This window comes from Aspergillus neoniger (assembly GCF_003184625.1).
Source record: "Aspergillus neoniger CBS 115656 unplaced genomic scaffold BO87scaffold_8, whole genome shotgun sequence".
NCBI lineage: Eukaryota > Fungi > Ascomycota > Eurotiomycetes > Eurotiales > Aspergillaceae > Aspergillus > Aspergillus neoniger.
In genome coordinates this window covers 718959-744833 of record NW_020291136.1, presented here as the reverse complement: position 1 = coordinate 744833, position 25875 = coordinate 718959, and the positions used below count along the sequence as shown (strand labels likewise).

Below are 25875 nucleotides of genomic sequence, written 5' to 3'. Positions count from 1 at the left end.
CATTTAGCGACGAATTAGTATGACATTCTTTCTTTCATCGAGACATCAATACATACATACAACATGGCTTCATTACACAGGCGCTGCGTCTATCTTTCCGTCTTTGTATGAAAGCACATCCAAAAACGAGAGGAAACACAGAACAAAAGTAGCCCTAAAACATACAGTCATATCCATCGCTCCACAACCAAGACAACAAAAACAATAGGGGGAATATCTAATGCGAACAATCCATCCCAAGCAAATAAAGCACGAAGACATGACATAACATGAACGAAATATATCTAAAAGCCACATAGATCTACCTGTAGTCAGATCACCATAACAAACACGCCATGATCTCATTCCAAGATTAGTTAATAGAGTAGAGAGGATATTTTAAGTTCGCAGGTAGATTGATCAATCTTCAAAGAAATACAGCACCGCACGCATACCCTTACTGCCCAGGCCGTGCGGCGGATAAGCAATATAGAGCGGGTCGTCCTCGGCGCCAAGCTTAGCCCGGAACTCACTCTTGCGCACCAGATGGAACTGCTTGGCCATGGTGTCGTAGGTGTGCTGGAGCATCTTGATGCGCGCGCCGCGGAGGTTATGGCCGGGGGTCAGCGAGGACATGGCGCCGGCGCCGAATGTGAAGGACTTGACGCCAGCGGCGGCGGCTGTTTGAATAGCGTGGGTGACGATGTGTTCGATAACGCCGTTAGGGGAGCCCGGGAAGTCGAAGCTGTATTTGATCTGCATGCCGTGGACGGGGGCGAGTGTGGCCAGGGCGACAAAGGCGCAGATGGTGCCCTCCTTGTCGACGGCATAGAAGTACCAGCGGTGCTCGGGATCGCGCCAGGGGCGGATCTCGGACAAGTGTACCTGTGTACCCTTGCGGTTGTTGAGCCAGTCCTGGACGCGCTGGTCGATCTTCTGGCGGACCTCGTCGGAGACCATCTCGCCTCTGTTCACGGTCACAATCTTGACGCCCTCGCTTTCGGCGTGTCGGATCTTGCGAGCAATTTCGCCGTCCGAAGCTGCCATATTGCGGGCTGGGTTTACGCGCTCCTCGGCAATGCAGGACAGAGTTCGCCAGCCCATGCGCTCGCCCAGGATGGTCTCGACTTCGGCGGAACAGAGCAGCCAGACGGGCTTGTACTTTGTCTCGCGCCGCAACCACTGCAGGAACTGTGTGATCACTTGGCGGTACTGCTTGGGATCGCACAAGGGGTTGCCTGGAATGATCACGTAGTTGCTGCTGCTGGGCACGTAGGAGATAGCGGCACCCGTGCCCATGTCACGCCAGATCTTGAAGCGCTCATCGCCCCAGGAAGTGGAGGTAGCATCGCCGTAATTGGCAATGAGATGCTCGAGCGGCTGGAGCTGACTCGTATCCTGTGCGATGGCACCCTTCCTGTCGCGCGCCCACGGAGGATCAATAGTCGATGACTCTGGGTGCCGCAGTTGTGCCGCCACCGGCTTGGCCGGAAAGCTGCGGGGGTCGCGAGGGAAGAGGGATGCTAGGCGGATATTGCCCAGTTTCAGAAGCAGCATCAGCAGACGCTCCAGGCCAACACCTGCTCCAGCGTGGGGTGGCGCACCCCAGCGGAAGCCCTCCATATAGTCTTCCATGGTATCGGGGTCAATACCAGAGCGACGCATGTTCTCCTCGAGCATGTGGGGGTCGTGGATACGTTGGCCACCAGAGACGATCTCCTGACCGCGAATGAAGATGTCGAACGAGTTGGTGAATCGGTCATCCTCGGGGTCGGGCATGGTATAAAAGGGGCGTGCGCTGGCAGGGAATTTATCAAGGATGTAGTAGTCGGTGCCAAACTTCTCCTTGACCAACTCACCCAGGCGAATCTCATCGCGAGTGTGGAGGTCCTCATCCTCTGGCAGCGGGTTGCCGTCCTCGTCGCGCCAGCCAGAGTCATTCAGCATCTTGATACCGTCCGAGAAGCGCAGGATGGGGGTCTTCTCCAGCCACACAACATCTTCTGACGGGAATTGATGCTTCACAGTCTCCACCTCGCGGCGGTAACGACCATACACACCTTGAAGAATGGACTTGATCACGGCATCCAGCACTTCCAACATTTCATGGTAGTGCTCCTCGATGGCCATCTCGATATCCAACCCAGTATACTCAGTCAGATGGCGATGGGTATTGGAGTTCTCCGCTCGGAACACAGCGCCAATCTCGTATACACGACCAAAATCGGCGGCGATAGCCATCTGTTTGGCTAGTTGTGGACTCTGCGCCAGGAAAGCATCTCGCCCGAAGTACTGCACGTGGAAGACACTGGCGCCTGACTCGGTCGCAGAGCCTTGCAGCTTGGGCGTGTGGATCTCCATGAAGCCTTGCTCATCGAGAGCGAATCGGAAGAGGTTGCAGATGGCGGATTGAATGCGGAAGATGGACTGAGAGGTCGGGGTGCGCAAGTCGAGTAGACGATTGGTGAGACGAACGCGATCGGGGATGTGACTGCGGCGGCCTTCGATGCGCTCCTCTTCGGCCGTTTGAATCTCTGCCTCATAGATACTAAATGGGACGGGCTCCTCGCGACGCACGACCTGGTGCAGCTCGTCGATGGAGATCTCGACGTCGTGGATGGTACAGCCCAAGATCGGCACCTGAGGCTTCTGGATGGTTCCCCGCACACGGACAATGGAACCCAAACGCAGATGCTCGGCCCAGTGAATCATGGCGATGGATTTGACGCCTGCCTCCTCATGCAGAACACCCTGGAAGGTGAGCAGCTGCTGGCGGAACACGAGGAAGACCAGCTTGGCACTCATGCGACGAATGATGTGTAGACGAGCTGTAAAACAGACCTGCTGGCCCACCAAGGACTCGGAGATGGCATCTAGATTGGTACGGACCTCACGAGGGCGTGTCCGGGACTGTATCAGCGGCAATTCGCCATAGCGAGCCTTCATCTCCGAGGTCTCCTCGCGGGTGGCATTAGCGACTTCCTCCTTCCGACGCGAATCGGATTCGTCAGAATGACGCTCCTCGCTCAGACGGGACTTCTCTTTGCGCTGTTTACGTGCCAGGCGTTTCTGCTGATTCTTGCTGATGCTGCCAGGCGACGAAGAGTCATCTGAGCCGTCATCAGAGGAAGAGGCATAGTCGCGATCGCGCAGGAAGTTGCTGAGAATGCTGCGGCGGGGAGACATGGATGCAGCCGAGGCCGGGGTACTGTGACTCGACTCATCGTCGGGCGACGACTTGTTGGGTACAATCTTGGAGAGCGCACGTTTGATAGACATGATGGGAGCGGGAGGATGGGAGTCAACTCCCATGTGATGTGATAAATAGGATTGAAGGGGTAAAGATGAGGAAGAATGACCGTCAATGACGGGGGGAGATGAGAGGAGGGGAGGAGGATGGAGGGGGAGAGAGAGGGTACCGTCAGCGCTTATAAGTAGAAGGAAGAGTTGGGTTGGGTCCAGGGTTTTTCCAAGACAATTAAGGTTAGTAGGAGAGCTTAGCAGGGGCCTTACAAACCCAAGAGTTGGCCAGAATGTGAGAGAAGTAATCGAATTATTAACAGCATAAGTGTGCAATGTAAAAGAAGAAATACGAGGGAGCAAATAAAGGCTGGCGGGTCGATCCCGAGGCAGTGATGTCATGCCTGTGATGATGCAAAACCCTGGATATCAATTACAAAAAATACTATGTAATAAAAGATTACTACAGAGTGGAAACAGGGTCCAGTTCAGGAATGAAGGACCGATGATGTGGTCCAAGACTCTATTTTTGCCAACTACTAGAGCTGTTCTCATTCCCAATTCTAATTTCCCTTCTTTTTCTTGTCAACTTCTTGCATGAACTGCATGACTACCTTTCTGTGTCATCCCAACCATCATCTCTTGGCTTCTTCTTACTTTGGATCTTCGTCTGCCTCGGCAGGTGCTTTCCGTGGATCAGACGTCCCTTAATCCCTCTGCAAACGTAAATTAATCGCCTTCCATTCCAATCAACTGATTACTATTCTTGAACGGGAAGGTCAGGTCAGGTCTGTGTTGCCTCCGACCTTCCGGGCGCTCCTTCGGAGTCAACCTCTTTGCATTCTCACACGCTCTCTCCCTCTTCCCCATCTGTTCCTGCCTCGGATCTCTCGTAACCTTCTTTTCACAACTTACTTGCCTTTTTGGAACGCTTCTCTCCGCTATATGGCCATTTCACCATGCCGTCTTCCCGCTGGTGGCTCTATGTCCAAGCCATTGTCTGGCGCTTTCTAATGCGCATTGGCATGTTCCTGCACGATGTCACTCCTCCGCGACCTCCGCGGCCTGCCTTTGTTCGCACTATTCCCACCGGTTCAGGTCAGATCCGTCTCTGCTTCTACACGCCACCCAACTACCCCATCACTCGCAAAGAAGGTCGTCGTCTGCCCGTCGTGGTCAATTTCCACGGAGGAGGCTTCACGCTAGGATGCCCCACGGATGACAGTCGCTGGGCGCAGTGTGTGCTCGGAGAAGTCGGTGCCGTGCTGGTCAGCGTCGGATACCGTCGTGCTCCCGAACATCCGTTTCCCGCCGCCGTTGACGACGGCGTCCTCGCCCTGCAGTATCTCGCTGCCCACGCCGTCGAGCTGGGCTTGGACGTCTCGCGCATCGCCCTGTCCGGCTTCTCCGCTGGTGGTAACCTCGCCATCACCGTACCCCTCCGCCTGCGCAGTATCCTAAGTGAGCAGCAACGACAGCAGCAACGCGACCAACAAGACGCCCTCGAACCTCGCAGCAGTCCGCCCAACTTGGGCCCCTACGACTCCACCCAGCAACTAGTATCCGCCGCCTCCACCAGCGAACTCAATATCGTTGCCCTCTTCTGCTGGTACCCAATCCTCGACTTCGAAGAGTCGCGTGACCATCGTCGCGCCATGAGCCTCATGCCCAGTAAGACCCTCCCAGCCTTCTTCACCGACCTCTTCGATGAGTCCTACTTGCCTACGCGCGAGGAGCGGGTCTCGCCCTATGCGTCGCCCGTGCACGCCACGGATGAGATCCTCGCCGATGCCCTGCCGCATGATATTTTCTTCTATATCTGCGAATGGGATATGCTTCTCAAGGAGGGCCAGGTGTTTGTGCGACGTCTGCAGAATATCAACAAACATGTCCGCGCCATGATGATCGAAAAGGCGCCCCACGCGTGGGATAAATCGCCCAATCCGTTCCGCGATCAGGATAAAGTTGATATTCTCTACCGCGATGCCTGTGCTGATATGAAGCATATCTTTGGTGCGTAGACCCATCCCCTTACCTCAAAGGATGGGCGATACATATAACTCATTGCTTTTTTCTTTTTTCCCCTTGAAATCCTGGTCTGTATAAACTATCCCTCTTTCTTATGCGTCCTATTATCATAACTCTTTGGAGTCATTGGCGTTACCTTGGGTTTCGATCATCATTAGAATCCTTACATCATCCTTACTACACACACACATATATCTACATGTACACTAGACGACGATCATTGATTACTACCGAAGTTACTGCATGCATAAGCGATTGACTTGCATCATCTTTTCAAGAAACAATTGGCGGGTAATAGCCAACGATCTTTCCAACCAAACAGTCTCTACCAATAGTAGTACTCATCCTTCCTACTGTACCATGTGCATTACATAACATGTACTAGAAGTACTTGGTTGTAATGTCCAAATCATCCCGGTACCTTCATCTTCACATGTAGAAACGGGAAACTCTTTCCTCTTCCTCTTTTACATAATTATCAGTAAATCATTTCAATGTGCCGAGGTAGATCAAGTAAGTTGAATTAATTTGGACATCCATGTGCATGGACTTCCATGTTGACACTCTAGCTTAAACAGGTACTTACTTGACCTAATCATTTTGATCGGTCGAAACAGGTAACGAACAACTACGACTATCACTGGTCTTTGATGTTTACATGCTTCCAGAAGTTTATAGTTTTTAGAGTTTGTTGATTGTTCATTCTCTTCTACCCTGCAGATGTCATCTTACATCTGTCCATCCATTCCATCCATCATCGTCCATCGTCCATCATTATAAAACCATCCCGGTGCCAGTCTCAGTGTAGCAGACCTGGCAACGTAGACAGGCAGATAACAAGCAGGCATATGCGACCTATGCATGCGTGTATAAATCAAATCAAATCGAATCAATATCCATACGCCGCGCTAAATTCCCACCCATGAAACAACAAAAACTAGATATCAAGAGAACTTTTCTTCTTTTCAGAGGAACATAAAAACCTGCTGAGATGGCATAATCGCAAACAGATTGGGGGTATTGTGCTCGCCAATAGAACGAGAGACAGATAGAGAGAGAAATAAAGAAGCACTTTTGGGTTGTTCTTTTGAAAGGTCTTGACGCATCACAATTCGTCATCCGTTTCGGTCCCATCGCTGAGGTCTTCATCCGACTCGTTGTCATCCGCTTCGCTGTCCGAGTCGTCGTCTTCATCTAGACCTGGGATGCCGCGCCAGTGGACGTAGTCGTTCTCCACCCAGCGTCGGCTGCGCGGGAGCTGGTAGGGGTCAAAGGGGAAGTAGGCGTCTAGTTGGTAGCCGAGATCGTCGCCGGCGCGAATCTCCCGCTCGACCTGGCTGAAGCGCGGATCGGCCATGGCACCGATGCTGCGGTATGAGGACACGCGCAGTCGCTTGTTTGTCTCCAGGATGCTGAACACGTACATCAGGTTGAAGTGCTGCGACATCCGCGCAAACTGGGACACGATCGCGGGCGAGCACACCTTCAGCGGGTTCAGCTTGGAGTGGATGGCCTGGTGCAGCACTTCCTTGACGGACGGCGGGAACATAATGTCCTCCGGCTCAAGCTCGTCGACTTGGTCAGGAGTGTCGCCCTCCAGCGCAGCGGTGGTCAGGTCTCGCCAGCGGAAGCAGAAGATGTAGAGCAGGGCCTGAGCCGTGGAGTAGAATGGGCCATAGCGGCGGAGGTCGGGGCCACGGCAAGTGGCTTCATAATCCAGACGAAGACTGTTCAAATACGTGCCCAACAGATCGAACACATCCCGGACAACCTCGCCAGAGATATGAGCCCCGCGAGCAACGAAGCTGGCAAGATAAGCAGCAGCTGATTGACGCATAATGGCTGGCTGCGTCTTGTTGAAGATGAGTTCGGTGCACATCGCGGCGAAGCGGTCCACAAGGATGGGGGATGACTGGGAGAAGTGGAAGAGGAGGAACTGGGAGTGGCGCGAGCGGTATGTGGGGAGGATAATGTTCTGGAAATGGCTCATCAGAAGATCGAAGGCATTTTCCTTGTCGTCCAGGGAGCCTAGCGTGAACGGAGGCGCATAGTATTCGAACATGGTGTCGATCATGCCATCCAGCTTGAGGATGTTGTCCCGAATGGCTTTGATCCGCTTGGATTCATCGTCTACCGAATCGTCGCTAAGGACGGAGTCGTTGTCATCGTCATCTTCCGCATCATCTTCCTCGATCATGACTGATTCCGGAGAGACTCCCTGCAGGACATCCTCACCGACTTCATCCTCGATGTCCTCCAGGTCCACTTGAATGTGAACGTCAATCTTGACAAGCTTTTCCGTAATCAATGAAAGGATATCGCCCTGAAGCTCCGGGGCATAGCTGATCACTCGGATGAGGTTCCGCGTATACGCAATGTTGGCCTTGGCCGAATCGGAAGCAAACGGAAATTGAGCAGACAGAAGAGGCGACAGCGTTCCACTACCAGACGGGATCAACTGCATGACATGGCGCAAAGCCAAGTGCACGCGGGAGTAAAGCACCGGCACATGCACAGACGGGTAACCAGGGATTTTCCCCGTGTCCTTGGGAAGCTCTCCCAGAAAGTTGACCAGCATCTTGAGCACAGCCCCCAGATAGCTGCCCTGGGCAGCGGCAAGGTTACCGAGAAAGCGTATATACAACTTGATGTACGACTCGTCCCGGCCCAGCCATACGCTATTCAGCACAGCTTGGACCAGTCCGTTGCAACTGCGATCCAAGGACGCAACATTTGACAAAAGACCCAGGAGATGATGTCTCAAGGACGTATGTGTAGGTACATCGTAGGCAAACATGTTGTCCTCATCCCGGCGCCGCGGGTCCACCGCAAAAGTCTCCTTGATGCGGTCGTACGCCTCGCTATCAGTGCCAGAGACATGCCGTTGGATGGCCCTGCGCACCTCCTCGCGGACGACGGCTGCGCTCTTCTCTGGCTTCCGTTCCGGCTCAGGTTCCTCTTTATATGGCACCATTAAAACCTCCTTATCAAACTTCACTCGCGTCCGCTTCCGAGGACTCGGGCTGGTTTCCACGTCGGACGAGGACGACGGGGACAGGGAGAGATCGCTGTAGTCGTCCCCCATCATCATCCTGTGCTTAATCCCAGTCGTGGATGGGGTGCTCTTAGGCGTTTTAAGAATGGACACAGGTGATGATGTAACTAGCATCTTGGATGAAGTGGTCGTCGGCCTGGATGCGATCGTTGCGGTGCGGGAGGCGGTGGCAAGGACGACCACGCCAGGATCGACGGTTCTATAATAATGAAATGGCTGGGGAGTGCTTGAAACAGGACCCCAGATCCAATCATGAGTTGCACTCTCACAGTATCACACGCGAGGAGTGGGATATTAAGAGATGGGAACAGATCTTGTAAGCAGAGCACACGACCCGACCAGTTGCAAGTCGAGAGATGATCCACCTGCTGTTGCTACAGATAACAAGCGCGCTTGGGAGTAAGGAAGGCGAAAGATACCTTCATCGGACTGTCCAGCACACGCACCCTGAGAACACTGCGATGCACGAGTGTGTGGGAGGGAGACAGACCAGCAGTTGAAGGGGAGCCCGTCTGGAGTAAGAACTAGGAAGAATGTAGACGAAGCGGAGAAGCAGAAACTCGACAGTGAAATTTTTTGGGTGTGGGGCGGATGTGGAGCCTCAGGCTTCCAGCTCGTGACCAGCGCGTGACCAGCGCGCAACAGCCTTACCCGATCGGGTTATACATATCTTCGAAGTCCACCAGGTGGATCAAGAAAGAGAGATACTGTACGCAAATGTATGCACATGCATGAGATGCAGAACTTTCTGATGTATCGTTCCATTGTTACAAGATAAATCCAATTAAAAGCAATTCTGGCAAGTGTCTTTCGCATTCAAAACGACGCTAAGGAAGAAGTATACAGATCCGAGAACCTCGTTAGACATGTCAGTCCGTCACATAGCCAGTCAGCAAAGCGAATAATTCGATCCACGCAACATGGAACCACCATTCTGCAACCAGTAAATAGAAAGAGAAAAAAAAAAAAAAAAAGCAAATCTGGGGGTGATAGATCAAGCTCCTCCCAGTGGTATCTAGCTAATTCAAAAAGGATGAAACCGACTAATTAGATCACAAGACATTAAAGAGTGAATATGAGTGGGTCATGGCACAAGTCAATCCTGGCGAGGGAAGGAAATATCCAGTTCCTATCCAGAGCCCTCCAGGCGGGATCCCTCGGAAGTCAAAAAAAGTAAAGAAAAGATGGTAGAGAAAGTAAAACAACGAACAGGGTCATGATTCAAAGCCATGCCCCCGTACCTATCGGACCAAGATAATCATCAAAGACGCTGCCATAAAGGGCCTCGATCTCCACGAGATAGTCATCTGCGGTGAACTTCATTAATCCCTTATCTCGTAGAATCAGCTCCTCATCGTCGAGTATACGGGTGCCACCGAACTCCTCAACCACCTCGTTCACTTGCTCGAGTTCCTTGCTAAATGGATGGGGCTCGGCCTTGTAGCTATCCTGTGTCTGACGTGCAGCAGATGCATTGCGCAACGAGTTCAACGGAGGTGGGGATAGCCGAGACAAGGAACGCTGGCGAGCAAGCTCTTGGTGGGTCCGCTTGGTGTGGGAGAGCGCCCGTTTGGGAACCAGTGGCGCATCCGTAGAGGAGTTGGTCGATGTCGAGGAGCGAGGGTGGCTCGTGATGGTGGCAGATCGCTTCGGGAAATAGGAAGGCAATGGGTTTGGCTCGATGGGCGACTCATCGGGTGTAGTCAGAGGCGACCCAAAACTGCGTTGTGTGAAAGACATTTCCGAATCGTCGGGCGACTGCAATGACGAGGTAGAAGACGAAGTTGCCGAGTGGATGTCGGGCGCATTGTAAGCCAGCATGTTCGTCGTCGACAACAACTCCACGGGAGCCGAAATCTTGTCTCGATTGATCGGACCAGCGTGCTTATGTGGTTCCCGGTATGGCATTGGGGCCGAGACCTCGGGGCGCTTGCTGCGCTTGGTGAACGCTCTAGCCAAAGCCATGGTGACGATATTCGGGAAATTAAGGTGTAGTCGAGAACGCAATTGACGATAAGTGCTGGGAGGTGCAGACTAGGCGGTCGGGCTCAGATATAATGGCAGATATGCAGCTGGCCGGGAAAGGTCGATAGTTGTACAAGCTATATTGCTTTTTGCTATTTTAGGGTTTTCCGTAACCGTCTCCTCGTTCGCGAGAGACTGACGCCTTTGGCGGTATAAGGAAAGAATGCTGATGGCCGATCGCGGGGTGGAGTAAGAGAAGGAATGGAAGATCGATCACCGGAATGTCCGTTATCAGATACAGTGGATGAGCTGTCAAACAAGAACCGAGTTGTCGCAGCGGAGAGGAAATCCGTGTCTAAATGAAGGCAGAACTTCCTCTAAATTCTTCTTTCTCTTCTTTCTTTAATTCCTTTTTTTTTTTTTTTTTTGCTTTTTTCCTTGCACAGCAGAGAAAAATAATAAATAGGGCGGATGGAATGAGTGGTGGTGTTCGGGAAATGGAAGGTGGGCTGCTAGACTCAAGGGGGCGAAGAGATACTGCAGCAGCACGGTAGCACCACGGATAATGGTACAGGGAAGATCGGGGCGGACAACCAGGACGCGCCACGGGCGAGATGTGAAAAGAATAAAATAAGGGTTGGGAAGAAATAAAAGTATGAAGGAAAGAATCCAGGATACACAGATCTGGGACTGGAAGAATGGAAAAAAGGATCAAAAAGGAATGGTGCAGGAAATAAATCGGAGTCCCCCAGGGAGGAATGGGGAAGGGAAAGTAAAGGTCAGAAGAAGAGAGGAGGAGAGAGAGAAAAGGGAAGGGAAGGAAAAAGGGAAGAGGGGGGGAAAAGAGGCGAGTGAGTGAGTGAGTGGATGAAATGATGGATGAGGTGGATGGAACCACTCTCCCGCCGTGATTCTGGGCCTTGTCTTTACCCCCTCTTTTTCTCTACTTTACTCTTTTCTCAGGCTTCCTCTCTGGTCTCTTTCTCTCTTTCCAGTCCTCTGAGTGGGTACTAAAATTCAAGATGATGAATTTAAGCACGCAGAAAAGGGCTAATAGCAAGCCCTGATTCGACTGCTCTCTTTTCTCAGCGACCCAGTCAATAACCCTTGGATCGGATCCTTGAGTCGCGACTCGTTCGCCAGGGTCTTTAGCCGACCAACTGGAAGAGTGGGATAGAGTTGTGAAAGTGGGAAAACTTTGCCTTCGGTATTTTCTCCAACGGTTCGCCTGGCGCCTTGTAATGATGCGGGCGATGGTCGAGAACCACCTGTTCGCCAAAAGTCAACCATGGATACGCATTCTACGGGGCTACGCAGCAAAGAAACAAGCGAAACAGCCAGCATAATAATAACAACGAACTACGGAGTCCTAATGCTTCCTCTCTTCTCCTCCCACATCTTTTTTTTTCTCCGGTGCTCCGACGGAGACAAGCAGGGCAGTCAGGCGCGGCTAGTCGTGCGATTCGATTCGGTGGTCGGACGGACAGAACAGCCTTGACCATCTTCCCCCGGTCATTTGCTTTTGTCGGGTGGCCACCAACAAAAACAATAAAGGAAATTCAGGGACCGACTCAAAGCTTCATCCCGGCGCGTGTTTGGCGTATTGGATTTCAGGAGGTCAAAAACCTAAAATTCCGTTCCCCCTCCCTCCTACATAGTACTCAACGTACCTTGAAGAAAGAGAAAGAGAGCCCTTGATAGGGCGGGACTCTCCCGAGTATGCCTCCAGATATCTACTCCGTAGATAGTATAGACCGTCTAGTCTAGATTAAAAGCCGACCGAGCTCAAAAAACGATAGGAAAATTGATACACAGACTAAACCCAAGTGGGCGTCGTCAAACGGCAGCACCACCGAGGCTACACCAACTAAGGCCAAGTGGTGTCGGCTTGACGCCAGGAACGGCATCGCGGCTGGCCATTGGAAACCGCCATGTGCCCTGAGCGGTGGGGAATTCAAACAATCTGCCGTCTCAGCTGAAGGGGGAGGAGGGAAGTTACATGCAACTAAACAAGCTGGACATGACGTCGAAAGGAAGGGGGTGTGAGTGGTTCTCCTACATACATCACGTCCGTCCTTGAAAGACAGGCTTAATCTCCTACTTACCTACCTACATACTTGGACCCTCTCTCTAATGTAGGTACCGTGCCTGTCGGATAGAATCTGCGATCCGTTCCATGAGGGTTCTTTTCTGAACAATGGAGTTGTACGTACCACCACACTAAACTAAAAACTAAGACCAGACGGAGATGCCGGGCGGGTCAAACCACCGAGTGCCTCTTTTTTTCTTTTTCGCTTTGTTTCCCCACCTGTGGGTCAACTTAATAAATTGGGCGGTGGTTTTCACCCGCTTATACAACTTGTACACTTGACCTGTGCTTTTTCGCCTCGATGTCCTTTTATGAGTATGCTTTCTATGTATGCTGTGCGATGAGTGTCTGCTTCTTTAATTTTATTTTATTTTTTTATTGTTTTACTTACGAGTAGGAATAAAAATTAAACTCAGTAGTCACTACTATTAATTAAAGTGACCATCTACATAATAGTAAGTAAGCACCTTACCGCACGCCAATACCTAGCTAGACCGGTACCAAATTACTACATCTCGGATGAAGTTTCCACGACGACTCACTCCAGCATGCAGATACAGAATTCTTCACCACGACCATCCTCATCTACTTTAGGCCTTGCAGACGAAATGCTTTAAATGAAAAATGCAATCACCGGACCCGTCCACTCGCCTCATTGTAAGCATGTGATTGGTGTTCGAGACCGTATCAGACGATATCTGGTTTGGGTATTCTTCCGGTCGATCAATTTCCATCGTTCATTCATCAATCACTTTCATCGCTTCCAGCTTATTCATCGACTTTCTTCCGTTCTCGTCAACCACATCTAAATTAACTAGTTAACTAACTGACTGACTTGGACAGGTGAAAATGTTATTGGGGTATCACAACGTTTTCATTGCAAAAGAGGTACTCTCAAAATATCTATCTATAAGTAGTAGAACTCCCGTAGATCCATTCTTTTTACTTCCATTTTTTGTTTGTTGCGGTCATCCAAGCTAAAGGCGTCCAAATTTAAGTTCCTTCTTCTCGTTTGTTGCATTGCATCTACTCAATCCTCATCCATCGACTCCCAGCCATCCGCACCTTGCGCCGCTCCAACCTCCTGCACGCCTTCCTCCTCATCCGACTCATCCTGATCGGGCTGAATACCGACCAGACGTTCCTGCACCTCTCCCTCCAGGGAAGGCATCCGTGAGACGAACGCCCGACGCACCGCCGCGTTGGTGGAGGTGTCCCAGATCTGGACCACGCCCTTGCTGCCCGCCACAGCCAGGCGGAAGCTCACATCAGCATCCGGCGCGAAAGTGGTCGAGAAGATCTTGCCCACTTCCAACTTGCGAGACACCACCATGCTGGGCTTGTCGTTCTCAACGTTCCAGAGCTTCACGGACTTGTCCGTTGATCCGGTCACCAGGTAGCCCGGCACGGTCGGGTTGACGTCAAACGACGACACCGACGAGTCGTGCGCTTGCAGCGTCCACACGGGCTTAGACTCCTTGGGCGAGGCGGGAATGTTGCGCACATCGTAGCGGTACACCATACCGGCATCTGTCGTCACGTAGAAGTAGTTCGGATCGTGCTTGTCCCAGCGCACGTTCTCGACATCAGCGTCCACGCCCCAGCGGGCCTTGGAGTCGGGAGCTCTCATATCCGCTGCGACCACGGTGCGGTCGTAACTACCGCTCAGCAGGACGGTAGACTCGGTCGGGTGCCACTCCAACGCGCACACCTTGTCGGTGTGGTGGGAGTAAGACTTGGCGCACTTGGTGGTCTGGAGATCCCAGAGCTTCACGGTGCGATCGGCAGATCCAGAGGCCAGGAGGTTGCGGTGCTGGCGGTTCGCAGCCAGAGCGAGGATCGAGTCGATGTGGTATTCGTCGTTGGCCTTGGCCTTCTTCTTCTTGGACTTCTTCGCGCCGTTCTCGGCATCGGCACCGCCCTGTCCCAGGATCGCGTTGGGGTACATGCTGTCGACAACATCGAGATCCCAGATCTCAATATCAGGCTCCATTGTTCCGATAGCCACGAAGTTACCGGTAGTGCGGCCCTCAGCCGTCTTACCAACGGGGATGTCCAACCACTCCAACGCCAACGGAATAGCGGGAAGCATGATATCGTGGTGAACGTAGAGGTTATCGGCGGCGTCCTCGTAGACGTAGACCTCCAGATGAGCAACCTCGTCCTCAACCTTACCCGCCAACAGCAGATTATCCGTCGGCATAATCTGCAGTTCCTCTCTCTCCTCATCTTCCTCCTCCGGCGGCATAACCAGGTACGGGTCCTCCTCGTTGGGCTGGTGGTAGGCGAGCGACTTGACATTGCCGAACATGGTAATCTTTTCGCCGTCCTCGTCGACCTCGTCGCTGTCGTAGTGATCCAGATCGTATTCCTTGAGGTCATCGTCATCACTTTCATCATCAAATGTTAGCACTCGTCCCTGTTCCTCGTTCCTTGACACAAATCCGATCCAATGGTATACAACAGGAAAACTCACTCCGCAGCACCATCCTTCTTCTCAACCTTCTCCTTCTCCTTCGAATCATCCTCCATAGCATCATCCGCACCCTCCTTCTTATCCTCCTCCATCTCCTCATCCTCCTGCGCAGCCTTCAAATCACCCTGCGCCTCTTCAAGCTGCATGCGCGCAAGCTTCGATATACGATCCATTTCCTCCTCGTTGATCTCATATTTCGTAGGGAACTGGGCAGCGACTCCGCGCCGCACCCAAGCGGAAGTGGTAATCATAGACATCGTGAGAAGCAATCAATCGTGAATAGAAAAAGAAAAAAGTCGATAGTAATAATATCCTGCCGTAGGCGATTTGCTCAACCTATACAGGTGCAAACTCGGACAGAAATATAAGACACAAAAAGAGGAAACCACAAATTCCTCACAATGGTCCAAATAGAAAAGAATGCCAACAGAAAAAAATTCCCCGTCGACAAGCAATTAGTTGAAACTAAAGAAGAAAAAAAGAATATTTTTTTTTTCTTCTTTCCTTTTCCCCCGCCCGGCAGAATAATACCCGATAAGTCCTTCACCGCCCGGCTTTTACGGAAAGAAATCCTTCCCATTTCCATATATGGATCATTAATGCAGTTAGGACCCATTGCTGTATAGAACTTCAATTGAGATCTCCATACATTTCCCACTCAGCAGACGGATTACCGTTGAATATTTGCCAAGATGCATTCCCACCTCCACACCCCCTACAACGCAAGTACGTTACCTCTCCCCCCATCTCTCCACCATCAACATCAGATCACATCATACCACACCAAGCACCGTACTAACTTTCCCCCTCAACAGACTGCGAAGAAATCATGACCGCCCTCGACGAATGCCACGCACGAGGCTTCATCCACAAAGCTCTGGGTGGATGCAACGATGTCAAGCGCGACGTGAACAAATGTCTAGCGGCGGAGCGGTATGCGCGCGCAAAGCGCAACCGGGATGAGGCGAAGGAGAAGCGCAAGAAGATTGAGCGTATTTGGGCTGAGGAGAAGGCGCTTGCGGAGACGGGGTCGATTTCTTCGTTGGCTTCTTCTTCTGCTTCTGCTTCTTCGGGTTCGAGTTCGGCGGAGAAATAGATCTGTAACTTTGCGCTTGGTTGATGGGATAGGGTGGGGTGCTGGTGTGTATGATATGATTGATGTATGTGTCTGATGGGCTGGGTGCATGTGGGTTGCTTATTTTGATTGGCGTTTGGGATTATATTATACTATATCATATCATTCTCTCTTCTTATGCTGCTACTGCGTCTTCGGTGTATGTTTATGTTGTGCTGGGATGGGTATGTTGGATGTTGAAATCGTCTATCAATATCGATGATAACTACCTATACACAATTCATATGGACACTTTTTTATCTCGTCCGCCGAACGCCGTACCATGAAGTCAAGTTAAAAGAAAAGTAGCACCTTAGCAAAGCAATCAATCATCCATGGCATCAGCCGGCGCAGCAGCAGCAGCAACAGCTTCCGCACCACCTTCACCATCACCCTCCATCTTCCCAGCACCGCCCTTATGATGACGACGTCTGCGCTTCGCCTTCGGCGCAGCATCACCATCCTCACCCTCCCTCTCCTCCGCAGCAGGCCTCTCTTCAGCCTCTCTCTTCGGCTTCTCCGTCTTCCCGGCAGTGGTACCCTCGGGCGCCCTCTTCTTCGGCTTCTTCACACTCAACGGATTCGGGCCCTTGGGCTTCTTCAAATCCCTCTTCTTCTTCGTCTTCTCACCATCCCCAGCCGCCGCCGTCGTCGTCTTCTTCTTCGCCTCATCATTCAACCCAACCCTAAACTTCCCCTTCTCCACACCCTCCCTAATTGCATCCGACGGATCACTCATCGGCTCCAACACCATCACCGACCGCTTCACATACACGATCGGCACACCCGGAATCGACCGAGCCTGACGCCGTAGCAACCTCGACTTCCGAAGCGCCGCCTCTGCCTTATCCTCTGCGTCGCGCTTGCGTTTCCGTCCAGCGGACGTGTTGTCCGTCGCGGACTTGTCCTTGGCGTTGTGCGGGTCCGCTGTCGCAAGGATGTAATGTTCCTTGTTCTTTTTGCTCTCGGCGGACGGGGAGAGGAGGGAGAGCAGGCACTCGACTTCGTCGATGGGGGTCGAGTCGGCGTTGTGGGAGCAGTGGCGGAGAGGGAGAGTGGTGGGTGGGGGAAGGTGGTCGGGGCGGTAGGGGTTGTTGGTCTTAGGGTTGATGGGTTGGGAGGCCATTATTGCGGCGAGGGAGCATTTTGTGAGGACTGTTTTATTGCGTTAGATCATTCATTGTAGTTATGGTTGATATCCGGGGCAACATACGAGGCTTGGGTTTGCCTTGAAGAGTGCGCTCCAGAGCGGGGATCAAGTCCATTTTGAAAGAGTGAACGGCGCGGAGGAAATTGGAGTCAACTGTCACATTTTCTAGTCAGTATACCCTTATCCTTGACATGATAGTATCAATGGATGGATAAATGGATGTCTGCATACCCAGAACCTGATATGGCTCACGGAACCCGAACGTAAGCTCATACTGGTGCATGAGCTTGCGGTACTTCTTGGATCGCTTGGCCCTCATCTTGACTGTCTGGTCGTCTGAGGTGCGTTAATATGTAGTATGTATAACCTGTGATTGGGTTTGGGGTTGGTGCATTTGGGCTTTTTTTTCTTTGCGTCGGCGGTCACTTTTTTTTGCCGGGCGGAGGAGAGAGCTCGGGATGTTGGTCTGTGCGTGGGCTGGCTAAGCGGCCGTTGATGGAGTCAATTATGGGGCCATCTTTTATTCAAATCGCCTCTATGGCTCAGTGGTAGAGCGCATCACTAGTAATGATGAGGTCCGCGGTTCGATCCCGCGTGGAGGCAATTTCTTTTTCTCTTTTGTTTTTGTTGTTGGTTGTGAAGGGGAGAGATAGTGTAGTTGTATATGTGGTGTGCGTGTATGGGTAAAAATTTGAGTAGGGTGTGTGGGAGATAGTACGTGTTTACTTTTTGCCTCATAAAGAAGGTTTGATAGATTAGCAGAATATGTCACGGGTATTTATGCAATGATAATAAGCAATAGTCTATGTCGCTGTGCCAGTAGAATATATATAGCCCGAAACGTCAAATGTCCCACAAACGCCATTACCTCCCCTTTGAACCGGCCCTGAAAGGGCCCCAGATCCCAACATGCAACATATACACCACCCATGCCATGCACAAATAGTGCGTATGCAATGTAATCAAGCGATTGTCCGATGGCCGAGCCCAAGTCGATTCGGACATCTGCTATCTTGTCGATCGCCCTCTGTCACAAACCTCCAGACGTAGGTTTATGCGGAAGTCAAAGTATGAAACGCTGTGCAAGTCAACTCCGTGCTGACATGAGATGTGTAAGCCCTGCTTCACCCCTAACCTACTGCCTGCGTGCAGGTCACCGGTAGTTAGGTCGATTACGTCCTCCTCCTGCAAGAGCCGATTACTACACTGATATCGTCCATTTTCCCTGCATCAAGATTAGTCTACCTCTCTGAACCGGTATGCGAAGACACTCACCACCCTGCACGGCCAGTCCTTCATCCACCGCCTTCTCCATGTACGGACTCTCCGCAAAGGGATCCTGGGCAATCTCCAGAGCAGACTTGAGCAGCTCCCTCGCTATAAACACCATCTGCTCGTCCGCCATCACAGCCGGAGGTGCCCACTCCGAGTCCTTGTCTTCATGACGTCCTTGCTGCCACTTCTCCAGACTATCCAGGATGATCGTCAGGATCTCATGCTCCCACAGATTGTCCACGATACCGTCTGACACGGCCACCACGAGGTCATCCTCCTGCACATCAATCAAGGAAAGGACTGCATCCTTCTGGGGAGTATCGACGCTGTTGGTGCCCAGCTGCATAGGACAGTCGAACCAATGCCATTGTTCCTTGGTCCGAAAGAGGATTCTCTTCTCGCTAGGCCGGATGACAAAGATCTTGCAGTCACCTATATTGGTCACGTAGAGCAAGGGCCGTGTGTTTCCCGTAGCATCGCGCTTCCAGTGCAGTATTGCTGTGACGGATGTAGTAGTTCCCAGCCATTCACCTGGGGAAGTCGTTGCTCGAATGGTTTCCTCGTATGCGCGTTGGAGATAGCCGATAGGATCTAACTCGGACTGGCCATTGGGTTCTCGTTCAAGTTCCAGGGCCCAGTAATGGAGGAGCAGTCTAGACCAAAGCCTATATCAACAAGAAAGGGGCCAAGTCAGCACACGGGAAGGGAATGAGACGGGATCCAGTTGGGGTCAGGGGTAGTAGGGGTCCGCGGAGACTAGTACAGAGGGACAGAACAACGTACGCAGCATGACCTCTCGGCTTGGTTGCCCACGCCCCGACCCCATCGTTCACGGCGAGGTAATTCTCCGCCACTAAAACAGCATCGTCGCCGTTGTTCAGGCCGCGGACCAGATCCCCCCGGACGGATAATCTCTTATCCTGACTCAGGTAGTGGGTGGTCAGCGGGTCGGAAAAGGAGGAAGAGGGCGGAGACAGGAACGGTGGGGGGAAGGGACGCGAGGGCCGTTTGGCGCAGAGAGCATAGCCTGTCTGGAAGCAGAAAGGCGAGCGGGAGATGGGGAACTGTGGATTAGGATCCGGGATGGGGGTGGTGATGCCGTAGGAAGGCCAGACGGCGCGATATCGTCGCACCCAGATGCTGCTGGGGGCCCCCGAATGAGCGCTCCACAGTGGGCTGCGTCTAATTACTACCGGCGAAGCGAGAGGAGAGGAGAAGAATGATAAACAATTTGTCGAACTAACAACAAGAGTCTTGGGCACCATGCCCGCTAAAAGTTTCCCAGAGATTGCTGTGCCGGGCGGGAATCCCAGACAAGCACAGATACAGACAGACTCTTTTTTTCTCGGGAAGCTGGATTTTGGCCAGAGCCAAATGAAAATCTTGCCGACTTGCGAACCACGGCCAACTTTCTGACCAACTTTGCCCCATCCCCGGTCACCTGCGCCCCACCTGACTTTGGGGTTTGGTACGGTTGAGAGTATCTACAAAGTTGTTGAGAAATGACAGGAGAAGCTTGAGCTTAAGCTTGAGCTTGAATCTGAATTATGAACTAGCTATCTTCGAAGATCATTCTCACATTCCATTCCATTCACTACCACCCCAGCTTTCCTTCTTTTCCCCATACAATTTGACATCACATCCATCACATCTCCCACCCCCCCACACACCGACATAACCATACTGGCAGGTAACACGAGCTAGTATTGGCTTGCAGATGGCCCATATTTATCATACCCCTTTACTTTTTGCACCACGAGGTTGCATCTTCAATTTCTTTGGTTAAATACTGTCCGTTCCCTCTCCTACATAAACCATGTAGATGTATATCTACCTCATCGATAAACAATCCCCACTGACCTGACATGCTCACCCTATTCACTTGGAGACACCCACAATTCCCAACACTTTTCGTTGCACAGATACGAGATCGCCGGAAATATGATGATCGTCAGGCATGTCTACTCAGAAGGGGAAAGACCCAAGGAAAATCAACGTAATCTCAGCAAAGAAAGTAAAAGCAATTACACCCCTCACTCCATGAACTCCTCAACGCACTCATCATGCCACCCACCCAACGCCAGTAAAAGCCAGACCAGCTACTCAATTGTAGCCTTAGGGTTCAAATGATGCCGGCAAACAGTTCTTTCTGCATCTCTTCGCCGAAGATCCTAACAGCCCGGTTCAAGGCCAATCCGATCACAAAGACGTCAACATCTTCCCGGATGGAAGAAAGCTCTTGGAACACGGCCTTCGAAAGAACCGTGCACCGGTCGCGAATTCCAAGAGTCCCACGGTTTGCGTTAACCTGACTCAGTAACAGGATCATATTCCACTCCGCGCAGGGGCAGAGACGGTCCGGATCCTGGGTACAATCCTGGCCGCAACTGCAGGCCGATTGGCACACACACTTTCTCCGTTTGGCGTATTCGATCAGCTGTTGCATGGTGCCCTGGTTGCGGAGAACACCCACAGTCTTGCCTTCAAGCATGGCTAGCGCGGCCTGCCGGTGATCCGAAGTACGTGCCCTTTCCGTGAATGCTGGGTCGACATTGTGCCGCTGAATGAAGGGAAGGGGCTGCTGGGGGATCATAAACTGATAAGTGTTCCTCGGTGTGAAGGACATGTATCTCTCAGAATGAACGATGAGGACCTTGGGCGGTGGCATATGGTAGATCAGGCCACTCCCAGCCCACTTCTGGCGAAATGAAGAATCCGGGTTCTCGATAATCCCAAGGGTAAATCTCCGATATCCGATGAGATCGTCCAAGGCGAACGGCATGCTGTTGACCTTTGTCACAGCGCGGTGGACTAAAGTAGCCTGATAGTTCCGAACAGATTCTTTGTTAAAGATCTTGCAGACAGTCGGGCTATCGAGGATCTGCTTGCAAGTCAAGAGTATGTTGTACAAGTGGCGTGGCTCAGGGAGCATGAAGTTGTTATGCGAAGAAACGCGTGTTACCTCGATACTGAAGCAAGAGCATAGGTCGACCATGACAAGCTCCATCATAAGCCTCGCGTAAAGGGCGTGGTACAACTTCTCAACGCATTCCACCAAGGGAGCGATGTTTTTGGACGCGATGGCATCTTCTGCGTCCCTGATGCAAACCATTAGGCCGCCCTGAAATCCATCCAGCTAGAAACAGATACACCAAATGGTTAGCGGCTATCTTTTTGTGCCGGGCTTTGGGCTTATAATATCCTTACTTCAACGCCATAGTGGATGAAGCACATGAAGACCACTTTAGCGACGGTGTACACCTTCACGTATACAGCCAGCACACTGTTCCTCCAGGACGAAACATCATAGCCCTGCGCATCATCCAGATTCTTGAGATATCCCGTGACAGTATTCCATTCGACAGCGCCAACGGCGTAAGGAGAGAAAGGGAATTCGGCAGGGGCCGTTCGCTGTCAAATCGGTGTCAGTTTCCACCCAAACTGGGGGACAGAATCACAACGAGATGCCAAAGCCAACATACAGCTGACGTGTACGACATCCCTGTGCTGTCCGAAGACCGCAATCCCATGCTCTCAACCGTATCTCTGTATTCTTCGTCACTCTGTTGTAGAACTTCCAACGAGTACTTGTAGAAGCCGTCGGTGTGCTCGCTGAAGGAAGAAGATGAAACAGAATTATAGGAACGGTGTTGTGGGTAGTCATGCTCGCTGCTCCTGGGTTCTCGCCGAGTGAAGAGCTTCCGCCGAGCAATAGCCCATAGCTGGGAAGCGGATCTGTGACTCGGTACCATTTTGCTCACTTTGCAAGATGATTCCATGAATGTCACAGTACGGCGGGTATCAGACCCCGTATGAGTGGTAAGGCCGCCGATGAGAGACGAGATGAGAAGGTTAACGGTAACTTTCAATCATTCGCAAGAGTATACCCGTGCCTGCTTGATAGGTAGAGAAGACAGTGAATGGTCATGCTGGGTGTTAACACTACACAGGGTGAGGGGATTCTTGTGGGTTGGCCAGATTGATGCTGGGAGAGAAAACGAGAAGGCGCTCACGGGGTCAACAGCCAGAGCAGTACCTGCTCTTCAGCCAATTCATCCTCCCTGCTATCTATGACTTGGGCAGATAAGCAGTGGCTACTACTTGAAAGGGAAGTGAACCTGTTCATCTGAGTACTGGTGAAAGCCTAGCCAGGTCTCCCTATTGTTTCTACTTTGTGAATTGTGATCACCTATTTGAGGTATATAGAGATATGCTGTGCCACTCGCAAGTACTTCTCCAAGGTGCTTAAAGTTGCCTGTGAGATATGACACGAACAGACCCGTATGATACACATCTACTAACATTGCCTAATCATATGCAAGATGAGTTGACATGTTTTGATTTATATTGTCCTGTAGCTTTAGCACAGAACTGCAGGTGTTTGCACCGAAAGTCTATCTCCCAAAACAAAGTAACGTAACCGAAGAATCCCCTTCAGTCACCGGAAAGACGAAACAACAAAAAGCCTCCCCTAGAGAACAAGAAAAAGATAAGAACAATAAACATAAAAAAGCATTGTAAACTACAATAACCCAGGATCGACTTCAATAGGGGCCTTGTCCCCCTGGCCAGAATAAGGCAAGATGACTTCTGGTATCTTCCAAAGGACACTATTGGCCCTGTCAATGTATTCGGGAGGGATATTCGCGCTCTCGCTGAAAGATAGAGACTGTCAAGATTACTCTGTCAGCTTATTGAATGAAGGTGTCTCAGAACATAACTCCACTTACACGCAAGCTGGTCAGACCTCTGACCCATTCAAGGCCAAAGTCGCAAAATTCGTTGGGCAGATGTTCATAGTCTTCGATGGGATGGGCAAGTACCTGGTGGCAGTTTTCCAACCAGAGCACTTTGAGCTTCCGACCAGGAGCTAGACTGTTCTCATCTATTCCTCGCTCTTCTGGCTCGTAGGAAACTCCACCTAGCCAGTTCAAAAACTCAGGCTGTGCACCGCGACATGTTCTCAGTTTGAGAACGGTCAGCTTGGGGTTTTTCTTCACAAGCATGGTCAACTGCCACGGTGTGATGCCCGCCCGCTCCAGGATCAACGTCTGTAGCCCGCAAAGCCCATATTGGGGATACCGTCCTATACCGAGAAACATATTCCATGTTGTACTTCCCGGGGCAGGATTCAGCCAAGTGCTAGGTCTGATGGGGCCGTCCCGAATGTGTGGATGCTCAAAGCGCAATGCTAGATGATGCAATATGTTTTTGCATTTGGAAGCTAAAGCCATGGCACCCTCGCTGTCAAGATCATACGCCATAAACTCCAGTTTCCTAAGTCCTCGGCCATACCGATTCACCACTTGGGAAAAAACCCTATTTTGCTCCCTAATCATCTGCTCCAATGTTCGGGATTTCTCAAGTAGTGCAGGGCACCGTCTTTTCAAGCTTTTCATTTTCAGTAGAGGCTTGCTGTTCAAGTCACTCGCAAGGCGGCTCATGGCAGGTTGGATGATGGATATTGTGTAGTCATTCGCTTGTTTGTTGTGACTGGAAATCTGTGCCATTTGATCCGGCGTGGTCCAGCCAGCCTGGAGTAAGGATATCACAGAGTGAATGCGCTTTTCAAAAACCCCTAATCGTAGACATTCAAGACAGAGGGTATGGGACTCATAGTTGGCGCGAGATGTTTCGCCGAAGGCAAGCAAGGACTCGAAGGGAAGGTAGGAGAGTATGTGAAGGATGAGCTCCAAGGGTAATAAGCTAATCTTGTCGGACATTTTGTGAAACCTGGCTAGATGTTTTAACCCTCCCATAAGATCCTCTTAACTGCCAGTAATATGTTGTCGCCTGTACTTTGGGCGCTGCCTGGTCGCCCACTCCGTTTGTCCGCAGTTCAAGGTCCCCTCAACATGGTCGGCCCAGGGGGTGGATAAAGCGGGAGTAAGCTACAACGAGCGGAGAAAGGTATAAATATGAAAAGATTCGGTCAAAAACGATGACAGAAGCTGATTCCCTTGTTGTTAACGTTGAAGTTTTGGTCGTTATATTGGCTTGGGTAGTCTATAGAACTGTCTGTTGGCGATGGAAGGAAGTGAAATGCAGGCGAAACGCAACGATTGTTTGCGTAAAGCAGAACGGTAGTAGATATTGCTGCGGATCACATCTAGTTTTTCGCGCTGGAGCAGAGGCGCTGCGATATATAGCATGCAGGGTTGCGACGCTCTGGAGGGCTAAGCTGCGCCCTGGCAGGGATACCTTGCAGGCGGGGTCCCCCCGACAGTTTTAGTAGTTCTCACCGTCGAGACTGGCCCCTCTAGCCGAAGAGATGGTCACATTCTCTCGGTTGGAACGAAGTAGCGAGTGAGGATGCTCTACTTAAAACCTCAGTAATATTTCGCATCAAATAGAAGAAAGGGGAAACGTAAGCGAAAAGTGAATCAGCCACGAACAGGTGTCGCCATTGGGTTGCGGTCAGGAAAATCAAAAAGGGTTTACTCGGGCTCTAACTATTGCTATCACTTTTTAGTCCGGTGGGAACAGATTCAATATAGACGGCTTCTGCTAGAAAACCCACTTAACCAACTAGACGGCTGACCTGGCACGATCAAGGCGAAGGCCGCCCTCTTCTACAGCGCACTATCGGCTAGATAGTGCTGGGCATACAAAAACCATGCATGACCTGCTTGGGATAGGACGTGGCTCATGTCCAACATGTTTGCACTTCACCGTCGAGCTGGAAAATCCGGTGGCGCATGCCTTCTGTCGCGACCCGTCGCGGTGTTTCTCATTTGTTAGTGCAGGTTAGACTAAACTACACCCGCTGTACAGCTTGAACGGAGCGGGTGTCCAGTGTCACAGGCGATCCTTTCACTGCTCGTGCCTAGACTGAACTAGAGGAGCTGATATCTGGAAGAACGTACGGATTGGGGTCAGCGTTGCCCGTTCTTGGCCATTGCGCATTTAATGGGGACGCCAATGCAGCGTGAATCCCTGGTGTCGGTTTGCAAAAGAAAATATGCGGTAATCCCACTAAGGTCGCAGGAAGCGGTTATCGGCATGTACCCCGTATGATGGATAGACCCAACATGGAGGATAGCACGCCGAGCCGGCCACATCTCCCAAACTCCCATCCAGCCAGCCAGCAAACAGGCAGTTACTCGACAGTGTCGAATAAAAACCTGCGGAGATGCCGGAGACGATCAACGTAGGTTAGACGAGAGCTGAGATCACATCATCACCACAGCACCCCGTTTCTCCGATCGAGGCTGGCTAGATAGCGACTACCCCCACGAATCCTGGCCTTCAGTCAACATCAATTTAATCTCCTTGCAGTCAATGTGTGACACCGAACCGATCCCCTGGGACTTCTTGCCCAATTGAAGGCCACCTGTTGGGCGATCTGAGTCATATTTGACGATCAGGTGCATTGATAGGGCGGTTCGGATGGTTCACACGCTTAAATCGGGTCATCTGTTTGCTTTTCACCCAGCTGGACCTGTGGCTGCAGCTAGAAGACAGCCACGGTAACATATCGGAGTGCTTCGGCCGATCTGAGGCT

The 25875-nt window shown here is 51.5% G+C and overlaps 9 protein-coding genes and 1 non-coding gene across 10 annotated transcripts; 3 read left to right on the top strand and 7 right to left on the bottom strand.

The window, feature by feature from the left end:
* Positions 1-2: 2 nt before the first annotated feature.
* On the bottom strand, positions 3-3617 carry erdS (aspartyl-tRNA synthetase, cytoplasmic). The gene has a single exon (XM_025622794.1). The coding sequence runs from the start codon at positions 3256-3258 to the stop codon at positions 400-402; it is 2859 nt and encodes a 952-aa protein (XP_025482281.1). The 5' UTR covers positions 3259-3617; the 3' UTR covers positions 3-399.
* Positions 3618-3803: 186 nt separating this feature from the next.
* BO87DRAFT_374497 (lipase) lies at positions 3804-5562 on the top strand. Its single transcript, XM_025622793.1, has one exon. It carries the CDS (start codon positions 4179-4181, stop codon positions 5238-5240), a length of 1062 nt encoding a protein of 353 aa, XP_025482280.1. The 5' UTR covers positions 3804-4178; the 3' UTR covers positions 5241-5562.
* A 356-nt stretch (positions 5563-5918) lies between these two features.
* Positions 5919-8831, bottom strand: BO87DRAFT_374496 (rDNA-binding RNA polymerase I transcriptional factor). Its single transcript, XM_025622792.1, has one exon. The coding sequence runs from the start codon at positions 8414-8416 to the stop codon at positions 6353-6355; it is 2064 nt and encodes a 687-aa protein (XP_025482279.1). The 5' UTR covers positions 8417-8831; the 3' UTR covers positions 5919-6352.
* Positions 8832-9320: 489 nt separating this feature from the next.
* Positions 9321-10594, bottom strand: BO87DRAFT_231784 (uncharacterized protein). The gene has a single exon (XM_025618772.1). The coding sequence runs from the start codon at positions 10265-10267 to the stop codon at positions 9524-9526; it is 744 nt and encodes a 247-aa protein (XP_025482278.1). The 5' UTR covers positions 10268-10594; the 3' UTR covers positions 9321-9523.
* A 627-nt stretch (positions 10595-11221) lies between these two features.
* BO87DRAFT_231777 (uncharacterized protein) lies at positions 11222-11748 on the bottom strand. The gene has a single exon (XM_025618771.1). It carries the CDS (start codon positions 11609-11611, stop codon positions 11318-11320), a length of 294 nt encoding a protein of 97 aa, XP_025482277.1. The 5' UTR covers positions 11612-11748; the 3' UTR covers positions 11222-11317.
* Positions 11749-13210: 1462 nt separating this feature from the next.
* BO87DRAFT_354224 (rRNA-processing protein PWP1) lies at positions 13211-15296 on the bottom strand. The gene is made up of 2 exons (XM_025621274.1): positions 14833-15296; positions 13211-14746 (listed from the first exon to the last, which is right to left on the bottom strand). Exons 1-2 carry the CDS (start codon positions 15087-15089, stop codon positions 13387-13389), a joined length of 1617 nt encoding a protein of 538 aa, XP_025482276.1. The 5' UTR covers positions 15090-15296; the 3' UTR covers positions 13211-13386.
* A 128-nt stretch (positions 15297-15424) lies between these two features.
* BO87DRAFT_374492 (COX assembly mitochondrial protein) lies at positions 15425-16209 on the top strand. Its single transcript, XM_025622791.1, has 2 exons — positions 15425-15558; positions 15648-16209. The coding sequence occupies exons 1-2, from the start codon at positions 15525-15527 to the stop codon at positions 15926-15928; spliced, it is 315 nt and encodes a 104-aa protein (XP_025482275.1). The 5' UTR covers positions 15425-15524; the 3' UTR covers positions 15929-16209.
* Positions 16210-16271: 62 nt separating this feature from the next.
* On the bottom strand, positions 16272-22123 carry BO87DRAFT_395039 (uncharacterized protein; the record flags this gene model as incomplete). Its single annotated transcript, XM_025625161.1, has 10 exons — positions 16272-17101; positions 17160-17249; positions 17328-17432; positions 18342-19036; positions 19155-19707; position 20245; positions 20575-20748; positions 20779-21507; positions 21579-21782; positions 21854-22123. The coding sequence occupies 10 exons, from the start codon at positions 22121-22123 to the stop codon at positions 16272-16274; spliced, it is 3651 nt and encodes a 1216-aa protein (XP_025482274.1).
* Positions 17628-17699, top strand: BO87DRAFT_t111. Its single transcript has one exon. It is a non-coding gene; the product is annotated as a tRNA-Thr (tRNA).
* Positions 22124-22842: 719 nt separating the features above from the next.
* Positions 22843-24221, bottom strand: BO87DRAFT_231651 (F-box protein). Its single transcript, XM_025618770.1, has 2 exons — positions 23102-24221; positions 22843-23040 (listed from the first exon to the last, which is right to left on the bottom strand). Exons 1-2 carry the CDS (start codon positions 24128-24130, stop codon positions 22894-22896), a joined length of 1176 nt encoding a protein of 391 aa, XP_025482273.1. The 5' UTR covers positions 24131-24221; the 3' UTR covers positions 22843-22893.
* Positions 24222-25875: the final 1654 nt, after the last annotated feature.

Excerpts from the sequence above, each read along its gene's own strand:
- BO87DRAFT_231777 (XM_025618771.1), bottom strand. The coding sequence starts at position 11,611 with ATGCTGGCTGTTTCGCTTGTTTCTTTGCTGCGTAGCCCCGTAGAATGC.
- BO87DRAFT_231784 (XM_025618772.1), bottom strand. The coding sequence starts at position 10,267 with ATGGCTTTGGCTAGAGCGTTCACCAAGCGCAGCAAGCGCCCCGAGGTC.
- BO87DRAFT_374492 (XM_025622791.1), top strand. The coding sequence starts at position 15,525 with ATGCATTCCCACCTCCACACCCCCTACAACGCAA. Across the intron at positions 15,559-15,647 it reads CCACACCCCCTACAACGCAA|ACTGCGAAGAAATCATGACC; the intron begins GTACGTTACCTC and ends CCCCCTCAACAG.
- BO87DRAFT_374496 (XM_025622792.1), bottom strand. The coding sequence starts at position 8,416 with ATGCTAGTTACATCATCACCTGTGTCCATTCTTAAAACGCCTAAGAGC.
- BO87DRAFT_374497 (XM_025622793.1), top strand. The coding sequence starts at position 4,179 with ATGCCGTCTTCCCGCTGGTGGCTCTATGTCCAAGCCATTGTCTGGCGC.
- BO87DRAFT_354224 (XM_025621274.1), bottom strand. The coding sequence starts at position 15,089 with ATGTCTATGATTACCACTTCCGCTTGGGTGCGGCGCGGAGTCGCTGCC. Across the intron at positions 14,747-14,832 it reads AAGAAGGATGGTGCTGCGGA|TGATGACGATGACCTCAAGG; the intron begins GTGAGTTTTCCT and ends TGATGATGAAAG.
- BO87DRAFT_231651 (XM_025618770.1), bottom strand. The coding sequence starts at position 24,130 with ATGGGAGGGTTAAAACATCTAGCCAGGTTTCACAAAATGTCCGACAAG. Across the intron at positions 23,041-23,101 it reads GAGGTCTGACCAGCTTGCGT|TCTCTATCTTTCAGCGAGAG; the intron begins GTAAGTGGAGTT and ends TAATCTTGACAG.
- erdS (XM_025622794.1), bottom strand. The coding sequence starts at position 3,258 with ATGTCTATCAAACGTGCGCTCTCCAAGATTGTACCCAACAAGTCGTCG.